This window comes from Centroberyx affinis, unplaced genomic scaffold (genome assembly GCF_046629955.1).
Source record: "Centroberyx affinis isolate AG114_WGS23_722 - 3 ecotype Tasmania unplaced genomic scaffold, CSIRO-AGI_Caff_v1 ptg001770l_1, whole genome shotgun sequence".
Taxonomy (NCBI): Eukaryota; Metazoa; Chordata; class Actinopteri; order Beryciformes; family Berycidae; genus Centroberyx; species Centroberyx affinis.
Genome location: NW_027280165.1, coordinates 219,795 through 239,809, shown reverse-complemented (window position 1 = coordinate 239,809; position 20,015 = coordinate 219,795). Strand labels below are relative to the sequence as shown.

The 20,015-nt window shown below is 42.5% G+C and overlaps 1 protein-coding gene across 1 annotated transcript; it reads right to left on the bottom strand.

Annotated features, from left to right (window-relative positions):
* Positions 1-1,779: 1,779 nt before the first annotated feature.
* On the bottom strand, positions 1,780-12,571 carry LOC139652165 (excitatory amino acid transporter 2-like). The gene is made up of 10 exons (XM_071529142.1): positions 12,432-12,571; positions 10,300-10,452; positions 9,339-9,589; positions 8,609-8,756; positions 8,237-8,363; positions 7,602-7,835; positions 7,263-7,457; positions 5,582-5,716; positions 4,742-5,006; positions 1,780-2,702 (listed from the first exon to the last, which is right to left on the bottom strand). The coding sequence occupies exons 1-10, from the start codon at positions 12,559-12,561 to the stop codon at positions 2,631-2,633; spliced, it is 1,710 nt and encodes a 569-aa protein (XP_071385243.1). The 5' UTR covers positions 12,562-12,571; the 3' UTR covers positions 1,780-2,630.
* Between the last annotated feature and the right edge of the window lie 7,444 nt (positions 12,572-20,015).

Genomic DNA, 20,015 nt, shown 5'->3' with positions numbered 1-20,015 from the left:
TGTCTTCCGAGGATGTGCTTCAGGAAAACTAAAGGACCGAGTGCTGCGCTATGCGGTGGTTAAGTTCTCTAGTGTTACTTTATGTGGCGTTTGTCTCCGTGGTCAAACCGACTGCACAGTTTGAAGTGAACATCTTCAAGGCAAGGTTGTCATTAAGCACAATGAAAAGAACAAGACAGGAGAGAAGGACACAATACTGATAAAGAAATTGAATCCTACGTAAAAAACAGGAAATCGCACCTGCACAGAGCGTCTCTCACACACACTCGGGCTCAAAAAGACAAGCAGCCAGTTAAGTCCAGCGTTGTTTATGTGTTTGCAGTTCTTTTTAAGCCATTTGGGATATATTTTTGTATCACCTGATGCTTGGCGAGCTTCTGGCATAATGTATGTGATTAGGTGCCCATTGTTTTGTTCTGTGTAAGCTGAAACGTCTTCTGACCAATATGGACACGCAGCTGCAGCATCGAGGGTTTGTAGAAACAGTCTTGAGCTCTGGTGGTCTAGAAGATGTGGTTGTTTAATGTTTCGGGGCTGGCTAAACACGGAGCTGGCAAGCCTCCCCCCAAAAGTGTTATATCAAAGATCCGTCTCTATTTGTGCAAGCCAAGAATCCATCTGACAGTCAGGCGCTGCACTCCTTTTCCTTCCAGTTCTTTTAATATTTTCTGGTGGTTAAATCTGTGTGCTCTGTCACTGTTCAATAATAACCATTTGTCTGTGCTTTCAGATAGTATACAAGCTGCGGATAATTCAACCACTGGAATGTCAAGTTTGAAATTTGTGTGCTTATTACAACCAACCCTAATAAAACACTTGATGAATGTCTAGGGAAACCCCATCTCCCATCGTATTGGCACATTATAAAATTGCTGTCTTTCAAAAAGACGTTTTGCAGCAAACAGTCACTGTGTTCAAAGTCAAAGCTTTCAAAAGTTGTGCGGCACAGAGATAACTGTCAACAAGCCGTTTGAGGAAGTAGATCGCTCTCATGAGCAAGTAAACATTTCAGGGTTCGGACAAATAGCCTATCGTTTTCCCTGCAAATGAATTAACATAGAAGCCTGAGTATCTCCTGTTTTCCCTACTGGGTTCCTAAAATTAATTCTTACTCGGAGGGAGGATCAATGTCAGCGTGGGGACAATAATGTGCATGACTTGTATGTCACTGATTTAAAATTAAGCGCATTGGCATCTCAGCCTTATTTGTGCTATTTTTTTTTAGCTTTATTTGTGCTATTTTTCAGCTTGTGCTATATTTAATTCAGAATATTAAAAGCCCGTAAATTTTTTTCCAAAATGATCATTTTCACATTGATTTAATTCATTTTAATTTCATTGGCATCACAAAATATTTGTTTTTGGAAAAGGGAAACAAATGTAGTTTATCCATGTAAATATTCAAATGGATTTGGTAATGTTGAATTTTTCGTATTTAGGGCAGTGATTTTCTTAGCTATAGGTTTGAGGCTTTCTGTTCATCAAAACGAGTCATGATATCAATTGCTGTGCCAGTTAGTTATAAATGGGCATGGTGTAGGAAAAAACGGAAAGACGCTATCGGTGACGTCATGGAGGCAGTTCAAAGGCCTCTGGGAGCTGATTGATTTTCTGCCTGTTTGGTCCCTATAAGTGACTTGGTCATGTTCTTATCACCAGCTCTCTCTCTCTCTCTCTCTCTCTCACACACACACACACACACACTCGTACACAATATCTCACTCAACAGGCGACATAAAGGAAAAAAGTCCCTTTTCCTTACAGTAGACAAAAAAAGAAAAAAAAAAAGGGTAAACAAGGGCTCCATAGTATGATTTGTGCTTTAGAATTCCATAGTACCTGTGCTTGTAGAGTATCAGGCTCAATGTGGTTTCCCTGTTCATTACTGTTCTGTCTCTCTGCCTGCTACCCTTTCACCAGTTTGTTGGACCTCAGGGATGGTGGGTAATATTGGGCAACAAATTCAGCCAAACGCACTTCAAAGGCTCTGCCAGTTAAGAATCAAAGGTTATCATCTGAGATAAAAAGAGACCGAGTTGAAGAGCGGTCAACATGATGGCACTGACAGGCGTGTAATGCAAGGAAGTTACAAGTACAAACACTCTGTCTGTCTGCCACGACTAATGCTGTAACTCCCACTCATCCTCTGGCGTTAGACTGATGAATTGCCTGTATGAATCTCATAAGCTGGTCCCGTTGTGACTGTCGGTCCCGTATTACTCAGCCACATACTAATCTTCCCTCATCTTTTAAATGCAGAACCAGGATGCATATATTACTAGGAATAACTTAAGTAACTCTTTTTGTTTTCTTTTCCTTCCCTCCCCAAGCCTTGAAGTATGTTGTGCAAGTGTTTGCTATATAGCACGTAATAGTGCTCTAACAGGTAAAATATACCTTTGTTATCATTTCACGGTTAAGTGAATTAGTATTACTTATCAGTCAGATAGACGGTTAGAAAAACTTTAAAGGGACTAATTAAAAAAAACAAAAAAACAAAAAACAACTAAACTACATAAAAAAAACAATTAGTAGTTCTGTTCGTGTGACTTTTTTTTTTCGTTCACTCTTTTTTTTCACCAGATGGGAAAGCTTGTGGAGCCCAGGAGCAGGGGATCTCTGTGCTGCCATTATTCATGTTTCCATGGTTCCTCCTCAACAAGCGTGCACTCCGCAGCAGAGCCGTTAGTGGCCGAGGTTACCTGCAAGCAGTTAGCAGGGACATCTAAACAGTGGAGCCAAGGCACAGACAAAACAGTACGGTTCAATAGCTTTCTTCAGTTGACACTTAGGAGCAAAGGAACCTAAATAATACTGCATGATTTGACTCATTTACAACATACTACACAAGAGATAGTTTCGGCCAAGCAGTCTGATTGGTCAAATAAGCGTTCCAATCCCAATCATGCCTATAATTCCAATAAAGAATGGCTGACCGTGATTTGGTTGCTATGCCAACTCTTGTTGTAACAAGGAAGCAAGTTTTCTCCTGTTTTTGAAGCAAATTTTTCAGACAATACACATATTATGTTGGTAAGCATTTTATAAAAGCCATAATACCCTCAAGGACGTTCTTTACTGTGAGTTGGGGTAGTTTGGTAATTAGAATACGCCCTCTGGGGTATTATTGCTATATTACAACATGGACAAATTATGGAGGAATTCTGGGACTCCTGGACGACCACTGATGATGATCATGCTTATGGCAGTCCTAAGAATGGAGCAGACTTTCTTTTACTGACCTGGGAACAGACCACACATTTATGATGACCACAAACTTAACAGGCAGTGAAACATACAAACATATAAATTATGAATGCAAAATAGATTAAATAGAAAACAAGGTACAAGCACTACAAAATGAATGCTTTGTTATGTTCTAGTGTGTACAAAAGTTATTTGGCAAGGCAGTCTACAATGGTTTGCATCTTTGAAAAAATTGTTAGAAACATTATTCATGTTATTTACAGCCATGAACATGAAACAGAAAAAAATATAAGAGGAGATGGATACTGGAAATAGCAAGCCTTTGTGCCACATTTGTCTGCAAATGACCATTAATAGATAGAGTCCGATATGTGAGGATATAGCTTTTTGCTATGGACAGATTGGTAGTGTGACAGGTTGCCAGCGTTGCTAGGCAACACCTTTCATCCTTAAATAAATGAATAGGCTCATCAGTAGACCTTTTCAGCCAGGGTGTGTGCTTCAGAGAACAAGCACTATGAACCCCCAACTCCCATATAGTATTCTGAAAGCCAGGAATACATTCAAAGACGGGATTCAAAGTACATAATGTTTAACATTATGGGAGCTACTTTGCAGCTTTCCATTTCACAACACAGTTCTCACGATGGGCAGAAATAGCAGATGGTGCAAAACCGTCTGACTGGGAATGACTCAGTGACAGCATGGTGGTTGTGCGTAGGGAATATATGCAGTGCTAATTAGACACTATAACACTTTCTCTCTCTGCATTTTAATCCCTACAGCAATGGCTGACCTTTTGAAAACAAAATCTGTTAAACTAATTAAAATCAATTCAATTTTCAGACAGTGGAATGGACAGAGAGAACTGCACTGGAATTTTCTCATAAGCCAAACAAATGGTAATTTGACAACAAATTGATAATTAAAGCCTCAAAATCATCAAGGGCAATTCTCTGCAGCATCTGAAGCAGATCAGGGAAAACATTATTCTATGCAAGTGGTTTGGGAAAATAGATGGAAAATTTGGATAGATGGAGGGTTGCCTAATAATTCCCTGGAGTGCAAGTCAGGAGTAGATGGCTCTCCCTTTGTGTCAGAGCCAATTCGCAAAAGGTTACAGCGATCAGATTAGGCTGAATATATAGTGAGGGCAGAAAGTTCAAACTCAATCATCCCTAATTTGCATGCATTAAATAAAACGCCCAATTTAAAGTCATATCCATGTTGTAATATAGATTTTGGGAGCCACTTCGCATCGCCTTTTTACTTACTTTCAGAAATTTTAGGGTATTCAATTTTAGGGTATTTTCCAACACAAAAGCTGCTATTCCAGAGGAGTTAAATAAATACACATGCATTTGTTCTTTTGGTTCAGTTTTGTTATAAAATAACTATACATATATATATATATCTTATCATGCACAAAGATGCAATGAATAAAACAAACAGAATAAAGCAAAGGTGCAGGATGAGCATGCGACACAAAGGTGGGTTATATACAAGTCTCTATGTCTGTAAGCATTAATTGTACCTTGCATTCATCTACTACGACTGAATTGTTAGCGGTAGCGGTAGCAGTAGTGGTAGCGGTAGCGGTTAAGACGCACTGGTTGGAATTGTTTTCGTGGTGGTTCTTCATGTCGTCGTAGTAAGACTGGGTCTTCGTCATCATTTCGATGTCGTCGGATTTAGCCGCGTGCGCGTCCAGCTCCTCCAGCTCTGCCTTGGACATGTGGTACACGATGCCTGCACCGTAGGAGTCACCCACCACGTTCACCGAGGTCCTGAACCGGTCCCTGTTCCGAGAAAGGTTTTGGATAGAGGGAGATCAAAACGGTTGGGCAGGGATAGGAAGATAGTTTGGCATACCTTATGCTAGTGATTCTCAACCTTTTTCATATCAAGGACCCCTAATTTAGCACACATTTGAGCCACGGACCCCCATTTTATATGATTTTGTCTCTTGAGCCAAAATCTGAGAGTATTTTTTATCGTTAGATATGATTTTGTCCAGAATTCCATGACTATCTGTATTGTAGGTAGAGAGATAACTGAAGTTAAACTATGATCAGAATAGTCATTCTTCTACATTCTCTAATTCTTTAATTGTGTTAACTTCTTGTAAATGAAAAAATGGTGAAGTTTAACAATTCATCAATCTGCTGGGGACCCCTGGAACCCCCTCAAGGACCCCTGGTGGTCCCCGAACCCCACATTGAGAACCACTGCCTTATGCAATGAAGAACATTTGCTATGCTATGAAGGAAAAATACCAAAAGGGAAGAAGAGTCAGATTAAAGCTTAGAGTGGAGTCATTTCATAACCACAGAACTTTTTGTCTGCATAGTACGGTATTTGATGTCAAACTCACAGCAACCAGTCAACAGCAACCAGCAGGCTGATGTCTTGGGTTGGCAGGCCCACAGCAGTCAGGATCAAAAGCATAGTCACCAGGCCAGCGCTGGGAATACTGGCCGCTCCCACACTGGCCAGGGTGGCTGTCAGACTGGAGAAAGACATAGCAGAGCAGCACTGAGTCACATTCTCCACACCCTTCCCTTAAATAAAATTTGTTAACATATTAAAATAACTACAGAAGAGGATATTCATTCTACGTGGTGCTTGTGCAAAGAGCAACAGCTGAAGAGCGAATCAGAGTGGGTCCTTCATTACACATGAAGTGAGGTTTAGATGCGAGTAAAGTGGAGGAAAATGCTTAAAACTAGGTGTTTAATTTGAGGGTCCATGGATAGATATGCCATGGAAATGTCAAAGACTAAAGGTCATCCATCCTAGACTAACTCTATTAACAGAAGAGCATTTGGGAATGGTGGTACTCCAGAAACGGACTGTGAGTGGTCTGACATATTCTGTAAGGATGCAAAGAATATATCAAAGCTTTGCATGTCTGAACACAGAAGATGTGGGGTGTTCCCTTCGCCTCTGCTTGATATTTTGGGGTGACTGCAGCACATAGCAGGTTGCTCCAAAATCTAGATCTAATCTTAGTCCTTTCCAACTAAGCCTCTTCCTCTGAACACATTCCCAGTTCGTCTGTTCTCGCTGCTCAGCTTGAGAGACTGCTTTGGCACATCTTGTTGCTTCCTCCTGGCGATTTATTTGCTCCACTATAAATTTCTTCCACTTTAAAGTAGCTGCTTTGTTCCATGGAGGCTTTTTTGTTTGATGCCAAATGCCTCCACATTGCACCTGCACTTGCCCCCATTTATTAAGTGCTGATTGTGTTTGCTAAACTGCATCTTTAGGGGGCCATTTAAAACCCACTTGCAGGAGTAGGCACTACACTTCTTAGTGTTGTGTCTCTAGAATCCCTTTGCTTTGATTGTAGCCTGACTTTTCTGCATCTGAATTCTAAATCTATTAGGCTAGACGAACCCACTATCCATACAGGGCTAATACTGCTAAGACAGTGTGGAGCTCCTGGCCATTTACAAGCCATTGATATAGGTATTTCATACATAATCAATGGTCACATCAGCCCAAACGGTAGACACCACAACTTGAGCTTGCCTGGTAACATTAACCTCTCTGTGCACTCTAAACCTCTTATCCCATCCTGTCTTAACAATTCAAATAATTCTCGTTACGCCATTTTGCTCAGCTGTTGACAGGCTTCTCCAATATTGCTGAAATTGCCTCTTCATCGGTGTGGAATCTTTTGTCTGGCAGTTTTCTCTTGAGAGATGCTCAATTACTTTCACCATAGCCCCAGCATTCAATATAGCAAACAGCCTTTTGTACAGTCTTTTTGGCACTTGGTGTGTAATACTAAGTAAAGAAACTATGCCAATGGTAAATCAATACCAAGAACATCCAGAACAATAGCAACTGTTTCAGTTTGTGGAATTAAAGGGAAATACCACAGAATTGCAACTTTTAAAAAACTTTAACCTTGAAAATTCTTCAATTTAACTTTTCCTTAAAGACAAACAGCTGTTAATAGTACTAATGATATCAATTGATGAAATCAGATATCTTTCTTGGCATGAAAATGAGAGCACAAAGATAAACCACCAAGAGTGTTTTCTGACCTGACAGTGACGATCTGACCAGGGTCGAGATAAATGCCGTTCATCTGGGCGATGAAGATTGCAGCAACAGCCTCGTACAGAGCAGTTCCATCCATGTTGATGGTGGCACCGACTGGCAGCACAAAACGAGTGACTCTTTTGTCAATACCCAAGTTCTCCTCCAGACAACGGAAGGTGACAGGCAGTGTACCAGCACTGAGGGGAGAAAGGCGCAGGTAGACATTAGGTGGGTAAATGTTATACGTGATTTGCCTTATTAAATCAATTAGAAAGAAAGAAAGAAAAAAAGAAAGAAAGAAAGATCCATCCGCCCATCCATCCATCCTAACTCATGCTGACCTGGAGGCTGTCCCCAGGGCAGTGATCCAGGCCTGGAAGATGCCCAAGAAGAAGGTGAAGGGGTTTTTCCTGACGATGACGAAGTAGATACTGGGCAGGAAGATTGCTCCGTGGATGATAAGGCCGATAATCACAGTCACCATGTACATGCCCAGCTGCCTGGCCACCACCTCCAGGTCCTTGATGGAGATGATCTTACCACAGATCAGACAAGCAATACCGAAGGGAGAGTACCTGGCAAGTAGACAAAGCTTTTGTTACTCTCTATTTTTTTCTAAACACTATTCACTAATAAAGACAAAGCTTTTGCCACTACCATTAATAATACATTGCACTTGTCTTGTGGTTTTTTTGGTCAATGCGGTCACTCATTCAGTAGTATTGGAGACTCTCTGCTTTACATCGTTTTAATCTTTTCTAATGTTGTAATGACTTGGCATTAACAAATACATTAAGCAGTTATTTAGTTCAAATTCATAATACAATTATACAATGTTTAATTGTGTTTCATACAAAATAAAAAAAATTGTGTTGTTAGTGTATATCATTGCAATTAAAAGCAGGGGAACATATTGAAATCACATTTATTTTTGTAATTTTCCAGTTCTACAGAGATCTCTGTAAGTGTTACTGACCACATAATCATGATGACAAGTTTCATCACAATCTCATTGAGGATGTTGAAGAATTCAATCATGAGTCTGGCCTTCTCTCCCATCTTGCCCATGCAGATGCCAAATGCAATAAAGAAACCAATCAGACCTGCAGCAGAATATCAGAGACTACATCAAAACTTTGAATGCAAATGTGGACAGGTAAGATGATTGCAATATGAGGACAATATGATCATCAATGTGATAATGAGATGAAAACAGTCAAGGAGAAAACATTAGGTTGGTCCAGATTCTATCAAATTCTATACATTTCACCAATGAAATTACTGCTTTGATTTTCTTAACTTTAATTATATTGTGATAGTGTTTTCTCTCTGAAGAAATGTGACATACCCAGGACATTCATGCCACTTTTGAACTGCAGGGACTTCTTGATGACAAACTGAGGCGCCTTGGTCACGTTAGCCACCAAGCCCTCCATGGTGGTGGCGTTGACATCCTCCGCAACAACCACCTCCACCTTCTTTGTGACAGTCTGGATCTGAGGTGTAGGAGGAAAAGATATCGCTGATGAACTGGGTGATTGATATTGGGTCAAACATGATGCCACATGTTTGCCGAACTGCTTCTTTCAAGATCTATTTCAACCCAATTGTTAGTAGGCACTACATTTTTCGTGCATTTGAATTCCTCTGTTATGTAATAGAGGCTGTATTGCTACTCCTACCCATTTCCTGACATGCAAGTTTATCATTCTCTCTAACTTGATATTGGACTCAATATGATATTCCATATAAAGAGATGCCACTCAACTATGTCAACACTAACAGTGAGGGTTTGTCTTTTGATTTGAGTGTTATTTTTCAGAACTAGATTCTTTCTGTTAACTTTCTGTAACCATGAGTAATTATCACGGTGGACTAACAGAAAAGAATGGTTTGCACACCATGAATTAAAATTTAATTCCTGTAACATCTGTACAATAAATTACGGTTCATTCTTTGCACAGCATTCTTTTCTGCTATTCGATTATTTCTGAGCATCTAGCACCTGCTGAAAATCTAAGCTTGGCACTGAGTTGCGTGTGTTTTCTCTGTTTCTCATTATCACTGTGATCCAATACCTGCTGGAAGCAAGCCTGCACCAGGTTCTCTGGGAACAGGTTCCTGATCAGATCGAAGAAGGCATCCAAGCTGGAGACCTCATCATTTTTCTCGCCCTCGCCCAGATTCTCCTTCAGTTTGGGGTTGCCAGGGTGGATGACTAAAACCAGGATGACTCCCAGGATAGCAGCAATAACAGTGGTGGTCATGTAGTAGACCATAGCTCTGGTGCCCAGGCGACCACTAGATTTGGCATCCAAACCGGCCAGACCTGCAGCCAAAACAAGCAAGATTGTGTTTGCCCGGTAATTACCTTGTCTCATTGGATGGAAATGTTGACTTAATAATCTGGGGCATGAAGGCTGAATGCAAAGACCCATTAGAGGGCTGCATAATGGTGTTTGATCATGTGCATCGTGTGTGGCAAATAATGAATTGAATGAATGATGCTGTCAAATGTGATTCTGACATCAGGATTCGTTCATACTAGAGCTTTCTCCTAATCTCTTTTTGACTTAATTTTAGCACTATGCCAGCACAGGCAAAGGTCCAGCCAAGTGGGACTAAAGGTTAAAAATAAAACAAAAAAATAGCATTTCTATTTCTTCAGGCAATCACAGTACGGGGGTTGATGGGTTTTATTTGTTGCATATGTAACTAGCATTTGATTGCCTTTGCTCGAACGTGGAACACAGAGGTGACTGGTCAAGATGCAAAGACAAGTTATAGCTGTGTAAGATTCACTATTCCCTCTTTAAACATCAACTGGACCAGACTAAGTTTGCGGCAAATGTCTATGGGTCCTACATGCACTAGTCGACTAGACCTTCTATCACTTGTGTGAAGATGTAGTACATTGTGGGTAGCATTTATGCCAATTATGCAGTTGAAATGTGTCTCAAACATCAAACACATAACAAACACAGAAAGTCCCTTAAATATTGAATGTACTTTGTCACATTGATTAATTGGTCACACTACCTGTGATTAAACTGGAGATGATGAGTGGCAGGATCAACATCTTCAGCATCCTCATCAGGATGTCTCCGGGGAAAGCAATCACCATGACAATATCCGGGTGGATCGGGGAGGCGACACGAAGCAGCATCCCTGATACAGCTCCCAGGATCACACCTGCACAGACGGAAAGAGAGTGAGAGAAAGTGAGACTGTGTCAAATTATATAATGGGGAAAACAGTGGAGACATTGGAATGAATTCAGATTTAGAGATGGCAGTGAAAAAGGAACGGGATGATGGGAGATATCATTTGAATAAAATGTTGTGTTAAAACATTGCAAATTGGAGAAAATGAGAGTCAGGTCTTTTTGGGGCATTCTGTGCTATCGTGGAGAGCTGATATAGGGTCTATGAAATAACAAATACATCATGTCTTCTCTCCTTAAACAAGCCTTAATAGCTGATCCTTGCCCCTTATCAGTTCAGTTGTTTGGAGCCGTGTAAGAGGCTGCCTTTTTGCAAGCTTAGGGAGGACAGTGGGTGGGGGAGATAAAACTGAAACCTAGAGAGAGAGAGAAGCTCATGGAGGATTAAGATCAGATCTCTTTGAAGCGTTAGGGAGTAGGCAGCATGTCAGTAGTTCTCACATTCTCCGGTGCAGCATCTGTAATCCCTGCAGACACAGCAGGTTTTCTAGGAAATTTTTCACTTTGTGGAAGTGCAAGAAAAGGAGACAAATTTCTGTCTTGTGGGATCTAATAAAAGGAGGTTCAGTGGGGAACGAAAGGAAGGCATAGGTGTACAGCTAGCTGACCCTAACCTCAGACTCACATTGTGCCCTGCTGGGTCATCTCCGCTTCCCTACATATTCGGACTAGTTGCTACCCCTACCTAACCTCTGCCGTCCATTCACTCTCCAGCAGTCTAAACTGAATACAGTGGCATTCGAAAAGATCAGCCCCTCCCTAACGAAGTCCCCTGTTGACCCCCTATTGTTTGTCTCTCCCAACGACCACTTCTTTTCCTGCCACACGCTGTTTCTGCCCCAACAGTACAGATGACCTCTGTGTGCTCCAACCCCCCTGCAGCCCTGCCTACCGGGCCCGGCGGTTGGCCTCTGTGTCTGTCCCCCTCAGCCCAGACAAGGCAAGGCCCGGGCCCAAAGCTCCAGCCGCCCCCCGAGGGCTGCACTTCCTCTGCCACCACACCACTGCCAAAGATCACAGAGCCCGAGAGGGTGCTTAATAACACACTCTGTAATCAAATCCCCTCCAGCTTCTTTACATTTGTAAGCTGTCCTCTGTGCCTTCCATCTACCCGCTAGTCTTAGCAGCATCCTGTGGCTTCTGCAGACCCGATGGTCTTGGATGGCACTTGATTTCCTGTGCCTTCTCTTTGGCCCTCTCACAAGCCCCCATTCAGGCCCTTATCTGCCAACTGACAGATGATCAATGATCACGCTGGCTCGCTTGCTTTGGGAAAGCCAAGTGGTGTGAGATGTACACATTACACACGCTCACACAAACACACATTCACACAAGCGTGTACACAGACAGAGAGACACACACATACCTAAACACAGACAAAGAAATACACACAGTTTCACGCATGTTCACATTAAATGCTCATGCATGTGAATAAAGCAGGGAAGCTGGCGGATAACACATAGCCATCAACACACACAGACAAACACATGGCAATATGTAAATTACATTGTGTAATGGTTAAAAACCTAAACCTAAATTAAGACAAATTTGCGACGACCGGGAAATGGCATCACTGCTTTTGTGCCCTTTCGTCTTTTCATTAAAACTCCCCCCGTAGCGCCGTGAATCACCCCCATAATGGGTATATTTTTCATGCATCATCAGAGACTATTTGGGTGTCCAGTGCCGCAGAGTATTTGTGATAGCAACAGGTGGCACAGCGCTGGGGAAGGTCAGGACACCCGGTCATCTTACTTTCTGGTACACCAGGCTGCACAGATGGCATCTTCTCCCCATAATATCAGCAAGCCGCATAACTGAACTCTGAGTTAACGCAGCACCTTTCTTTAGCATGTCATGTCAGGAAAGAAAGCAAGAAATCAAGAAAAAAAGAAAGAAAGAAAAAGACTGAAAGAAAGAAATTGGTGTATCAGAATCAAGTACTGACCGAGGACGGTGAGTGTGAGCAGCAGGTTCTTGAACAACTTGGAGCAGATTTGGGCACATTTGGACTGAGGCCTGGCCTCGATGGGCTCCAGGTGACTCTCATGCATCCTCACCTCCACTTGCTTAGGCATACTGTTGGCACTGTGACAGAAAGAGCAGAGAGAAAAAAAAGGAGAGGAAAACCGTTAATCACAACATTTCAAATGAAAAAACATGCACACTCTTGGCCATAAAGCAGTATTCATCACTATACATCATGTGGTCACGCTGTGTCTCCATGCTACGAGTGTGAGAAAAGGCGATGCATTATGTTGACTCCGCTACAAAACACATAACCATATGCGCAAATCAGATCATCTGGATGTGCGTTACGATGCATCTGAAAAGCGATTACCATGATGTACTGTACGTTAAAAAACACAGAACTAAAAGTGTTCAGCATCAAAGTGGGTTGCCAAGCACAATGTCACGCCAACGCTGTCCATGGTTACTATAGCATCCAACAGATGGAAGATGATTGTTTGGAGCCTGAGAGCTGCTGCTTGTAAAACAGAACTCCCTCAGAGCGATGCTCGAGACATACAGCATCTCAAAACAGTTTATTAAGAGCTGATTCTCTATTTCCCTGAAGTTATTTTGACAGATATGATAAAGGATTGAAAGGATTAAATATTACATAATGAATCAGCACTCTGTTATGTACAGTACACACTGTACAAACAATTTGAAATACTTAGCCTGCTTTCAAACCCACTGAAATTAAGCATGCATGTAAGTTTCAATATATAATCTATATGTTGCATGACCAGCAGCCGCATGAGCACAAATAATCTCTGCAAACACGGGATGAGGACATCCATATATATATTTTGGTTGGCTCACACTGTAAACAGACAGACACAAACATCCCCTGAGAGTCTCTTTGGATGGCCTTTTGAGATACAGATGAAGAAGAGGAACAGATGGAGAGAGGAAGGCAAGGCAGAGAAACGCGGCGATAAGACAATGCACAAGAAGGCACTTCATTGATTGGGGAGTTACACAAGAGCAGCAAACATATTGTCAGTTTGGATTTATGCGCCTTCATGCTATTTCCTCTCTCTCTGTCTCTCTCTTTTGTCATGAGTGTGTGAGACAGAGAATTCGGAAACAGGCGAAAGCTCAAACATCATTGTGGTGTGAGGGAGATGAGTCAAGCGGCCTAATTAATTGAATGGAAAGCGATTGCCCATTACAGGCCGTGCAGACTAGTTTCCTCTAGTTCCGCTGAGGTGTGAATGAGTTTGTTAGTGAGAAGAGAGCCAGCTGTGTCTGTCACATGGTAGTTAGGCAGGTGTAAAATAACATCATACTGAGAGAGAGAGGGAAAGAGGGAGAGAGAGAGAGAGAGAGAAATCCTCTACAGCATTTCCATTATTCTTCCTCTGCACACCAAGTTGCGGGAATAATCTATCAAATTGTCTTGCTTTCATTTGACATTTTCTTTGTATCGTGAATATAGGGAGCTGGAAATGCCTCTGTGTTGCCATCCATCTCCATTAAGCCTATTCAAAAGGTCCGCAGTGATCAAGGACAAAGAACGGCAAAGAGGAAACAAATGTGTGACTGGGGCTGACCTCTCACCTCACCCCCGGGGTTAGCGGTATCAAAGTCACACATGGAAGTCTCAATAGAGTAGTTAATTTTTTTTGTCCTCATACCCTTCCCCCATAGTCCACTATGAAGTGAGAACACTTCATAGATATTAATCATATTGCCTGTCAAGTCTTTTCAAAGCCGAAAACCGATCAAAGGCAGCAGGAGAGGGAGCTCAGATCAATAGGGCACATTTGGAAAACTTCCTGCCCACCAAAGGCTCTTTATGGTGTTATTGTTGTTGTGTAAGTAGTCACTAATAATTATACACACACGCCTACACACACACACGCACACACACACGCACACACTCACACCTCCCCCCACTTTGTGCGTTGCTGTGTTGGAAGCTTGGCTATAGGAAGAGCACCTGGCCAGCTTCCAGGCACACAGATGGACCAGTCCTATCTCCTCTTATGAATTTCAAAGTGAAGTGTGAAATAAAGAAAATACATGCAAACAGCAGGCAAAAATTAGTCATCATTACACTCTACCTACGAATGTTTCCATATTTCAGAAAAAAAAAAAAAAAGACTGGATGGATGAGTTCGAAAAGCTCCAGAAATGAAATGGGGGGGAAAAAATGAGCATTACCATGTAATCCCATTCCATAAGACTGATGAATGTTGTTAATTGAATTTTCCCCTTTTCTCTCCATTTCATTATTTTTAGCACCGAGGGAGAGGAAGCAGACGTTGGTGTCATAGAGGCCGGAAATTATTCTGTCATGATACTCTCATTAGCTCCGCTCTCACAAAGTCAGAGATATATGAGAGTGTATGCATGGGCCCAATGATAGATGAAAGTGAAAATGTATAGACAAGAGTAATCCGCTGCAACAGTAATTTCACAGCAAATGGAAATAACAATATATATTTGGTTTGTATGTTGCAAATTATATTAAACTGGATGGAAGACTCTCCTTACTGTATATCCCATTATCTCTGGCTAGCATGCTCACTCACACAAATGAATGCATGCACACAAACATGAATGTACGCATATACACAAGCACACACATACACATACACACACACACACACACACACACGTAACTACATACAACCAGAGGTCTCAGTCTCTAATGGGATCATTTTATAAACCGGTTAATCTTGGCTCAGAGCTTAGTCAGATTAATTGCATTACAGAACCATAGAGACATGAAGAATTGATGAAGGTCTTAATAAAATGAGACCCGGTGTCACCTCAGGTGACATACAGTATCCTCAGGGATGCTGCAATTCTCTGTTGCAATAATTCCCTATTCACTGATAACAATGAATGGGCTTTTCCTTTGGAATCATAACACGTCTTATTTATTCTTCCACTGTTAGAACTGAGAAACATAAAAAAGCCTACAGAAAAGTTGACACATATTTGTAGATGTATAAAATAGTAATGGCAGGTCTTGTTGACAGTGACTTATCAAATAAAGCAATGAATTAGTGCTTTAGAACAAAAATAGAAAAGTAGAATATTCACAGAAGTGTAAATGGGATGCATAGTACTTACTTCATTTCTGTTGGAGTTGAGGTAAGTGCTATATACATTAAGGTCAAATCCCCAGCCTTTGGTATTTAAGAATGAATCAGCAAAAGAAATGGATGGTAGGATCACAACTGCTCCATGAAAACTTGTTGTCAGAGATGTCAACAGACAAGGTCCACTGGTGCAGCCTGCAGCCGGAGACACCGGAGCTCTGCTGACAGCTAGCAGCTCTCAGTTGGCCAGCAGCTCTCCCAAAGCATCCAGAGAGGACCGAGTCAACACAGACCAGACGACAGACCGAGTCACAGCCACAGCAACCTGAATTGCCCCATCCTGATGTCTACCCCCCCCACACACACCCCACCCCCCCACCCCCACACTCATTCACAAACACGCACATACACACGTGCACTCAGACACACACGCACACAAAAAGAAGTGGAGGGAGGAGTCAATATCTGAGCTTAAGAGTCAAATCCCCCAGGGTCCCTCCATTCCCTGGACACTGTAATCCCCCTAGAGAGCATGCTCCCAGACCCATCCCGCCTACATGGGATAGCGAGAGACAGGCCGGGCTACTGGAGATGATAGTGATGATGCCCGCTAATGGCACAATATGGGCAGTAATGCCGTTGTAAGTGGCCCCTTTGCTGAGAAGGGAATAAAGGACAAAGGAATGATGGATGGAAGACTTAACGTCGATAATGCCGGCGTTTTGGGGCTTTGAGGTCATCCTGATGGACAGCAGGTGAAAGGTTAATGTTTATTGTTCTCTGTAGCTGTACTGCAAAGTATTATGTCACTCATATAACCACACTGGTTCAAGAGCTTCAGAAAAAAACAAAACACATTATGTAAGTATTATCAGGTGAGCTCAGATCTCTGCAAATGGTTGGGTCACAACGGATCAAACATGGGGGATGCTGCAGAGAGCAGCATGGGAAGAAGGGTTTACCCTTGCCATGTACAGCATAGTACGATGAAACCATCAGATTCAAAACACAACCAATGCCAACATCTGACAAAAGAATCTACGAAGACAGTAATGCTCCCCACTAGATGTTTTGCAACTCTCCATAATGTCAACAAACCAATAAAATGACAAGAAACGCTCTAACTCTCTGACTCGATAGTGGCATAAAAATTCAAGTCCACAAAACCAAGTCACAAATGCCTCAACATATAGATTCACCCCCCTTATTCAATGAAAAGGAAAACTCAAAAGCACAAATGACCGACGTGATTCATGTGAAGATGGTGTCACGCTGATTTTTCTCCAGCACTCCCAGCAGCATGGGACTTCACAACGTATTGAGCAGTATCACATCATTCTAATTAGGGAAATGTGTTGGAAAGCTATTTCCTCTTCAAACAAATGACCAAATGCGCAACAAAAGCCAGAGGAATGCCATCTCTGTCAGCAGAGGTTGTGTCATGAGAAATCACTCATCCTAAATCCCTTGACATGTCATACTCATTCAAAGGGATCTCTTAGGGGAAAGGGACCATTTTCAGGATGAGAGAGAGAGGGAGAGAGTGGGATAGAGAAGAAGGGGTTACAAGGGGGAGTAAGAGGGACACTAGGGGAGAGGGGGGTACCGGGGTCACACCACCACCTCTAAGCCAAAAGAGGGGCCTGCGAGGGGAAGGTTGAGGCAGCCATCCCTGCTCTTGGCTAGGACCATGTGAAGCTCTCCGCTTCCTCTCTCTTCCCTCTGAGGGGCTTTGTTTCACACGCAAACAGTGGCGGTGGCCCCAACTCGCCCGGCCAAGCGCTGCATCCAAACTGGCATGGGCGAGAAAAGGAGGGAGGAGGGTTGAAGGGGTGGAGGGGGGGTATAAGGGTATGGCGGGCGGAGGGAGGGGGGGGGGGGCAGCGGGCATGTCCAGAATGCCAGTCCTTTCAGGCCGCTGATGTCATGCCTGTGCCCACCGTGGGAGAGCAGCGGAGGGACCAAGGCGCCCCTTTCTCTTTCCCCCCTCCACAGTCTCTTTTTCCGGGATGAATGAATCTTTCAGAAGCGGCAGCCCATTGTGTCCCATAATCGACGGCGATTATCCCGATTTTATGCTGCCTTCCCGGAGCGAGGAGGTTCCCTGAGTGCTGGCATTGAGAGGAGCCGCGATGCAGCGAGGGCCGAGAGGGGTTGTCCTAGCAACACTATGCGGCTTAGAGAGAAGGGGAAGAAGGGGAAAGAGGAAGCTCACTGCCACACACACACACACACAAACACGTACACACACGCACACTCACACATAGAGATGCAGTACAGCTTGATAGATTACCGGAGTGGTGGACACCTTAGGTTTCACTTTAACCAAAGAAAATTTCACTTCAAAGACCGAGGAGTAATAGAGCTTTCAAACACATTCAAAGACTAAACAGGACATTTTTAAAACTTTAAAACCAGAGCAGATTAACTAACACTTTCCCAAACGCTTGCTGTAGTATCAATGCTGCAGAATTAATGAGCTGCAGTCATACTTAACAATGCAACTCTACCGGCACTACTGGCATACATAACGGTGTGGCTGTGCTTACATAATGATTAGCAAGTTACCATTTTAGAGCAGTTGTCTGGTTGTACTTGTCTAGTTCAGGCTGAGGGGAAACGTGATGGCACAGAAGGAGATGTAAATGGGTGTACCAGTTTCCCACTGGTCTCTTGAGGGGCCCGATGCCCGTTCTCATGATTGGAGCATCACAATGCGCTGTGAGGTAAAGACAACTGGAGCCGGGCCAGGCTCCGGATATCTCTGGCCCCTCTGGGCCTCATAGCCACTTGCCATGCAGTGGGAAGAGATGGGCTCACACATACTGGCTGCCTAGGAGCTGTGAAAAAGCCCCCTAAATGAAGCTCTCAGCAAACACTTCAGGTTGTGCTGTGCATAGGAAGTGGGAGATAAATTCCACCATGTGAAGAAAGGGAAGCTTTGTCAGTCTACGCCTCACAATTATGTATCCCTCGATGGTTGTCGGGGATGAATGCATTCAGTGATAGATAGGTGCGTGGTCTGTCATGCGAATCTGGCATATTCTGTCAGTATTGTAACCTACTGCGCTTCAGTTGCTCAAAAAAAAAAAAACACAGAGAAGACACTCTAAGAGTGGGGCTTATTGAGGAACAATATCTCCTGTGTGTGGCGGGACCAAAGCAAACAACTTTCCCATTGGGCCTCAAAAGCCTCAAAACTTTGTTTAGATTGAAGCCAAGTCATCCCACATTGTGGTGAAAATCCCATCATATTCTCCAACATCACTTCAAACAAATACATTTGATTACAAAGGCAACTTTATACTTCAACAAAAATGTAACATTCTTTATCTGTCCCTTTCTCACTCAGTCAGTTTATTGGAGGCGGAAAGATGGTGAGAAAAGAATCTGTTCTTATTGCATTATATTTTCAAGTATTTCATACCATCCCAGTATCTGGCAAGTGACTCTTTATTGATGCAGAGTTGTTGATATCTGCAAATGAATTTATTAACACGTGTCCATTGCCTGCATATCCATGCATCTCAACTATAGCTTAACCAGTAATGTCACGGCTCACCCATAGCACACAACACACTTGGGCCAAGCTTGGCACTCCTTATATCCTCTGTTACGGGTCCTGTCACACCTGCCTAGTTCAATATGGTTGAACCAAACCCCAGAGCTTTTATCCTCTCCATTTGGTTAATTTAAGGAGGCGAGAGCAATCCAGTCAAACTCAGGTGTTCACAATCACTCTCTGCCAGAGATGTGGTCTTGGGCCGCTTCCAGGTGAACACTGGGGTGAGAATACAATCGGATCAAAGACTAGGCCACTTGTCAGGGAACTCCACAGCTGATTTTTGTTGATATTGACCATCACTTTCTGTTTTGCTTTGAATGAAATAGCTAATACTATACAAACTACGTAACAAATTGCACAAATAATCAACCACTGACAGTGGCAATGTAAACCTGTCTCTGAACTTTTGTAGAGTGAAAGGGACAAGATTGTGTTTATTTACATAACTGCTTTGTAAGATTATTTGTCCCTGAATGGCTGACCTGCATAACCACATGATTTTATGATTAAAGTATGTTTTTGCCAATTGCAGAGGGGAAATGACCTCTGTCTCTCAGCCAGTTTCAGCTTTCTTACCAAGTAAACTGGAATGTTTTACTTAGTACTACTGCAGAACATAGATGTTTGTCTTATTGGAATGGAAAAGGAAAACAAAAAATTATATATATAGGATCTATAGGATATGGCAGGAACCTGGTGATTCCATGGGAACAAACAGCACGTATGTAACCTTTCCAAGTGGGTACAGCCATGAGCAATTACTGTGTAAGAAAAAGGCTAATTTATAGTAAATTATTGCCTTAATTCTTACAAAATACACAATTAAACATGTGCTATTGCTAATAAAAACCAAAATAGCTCATTGAATTGATGGGTAGTGTTTCTAACAATATGTAGCCTAATT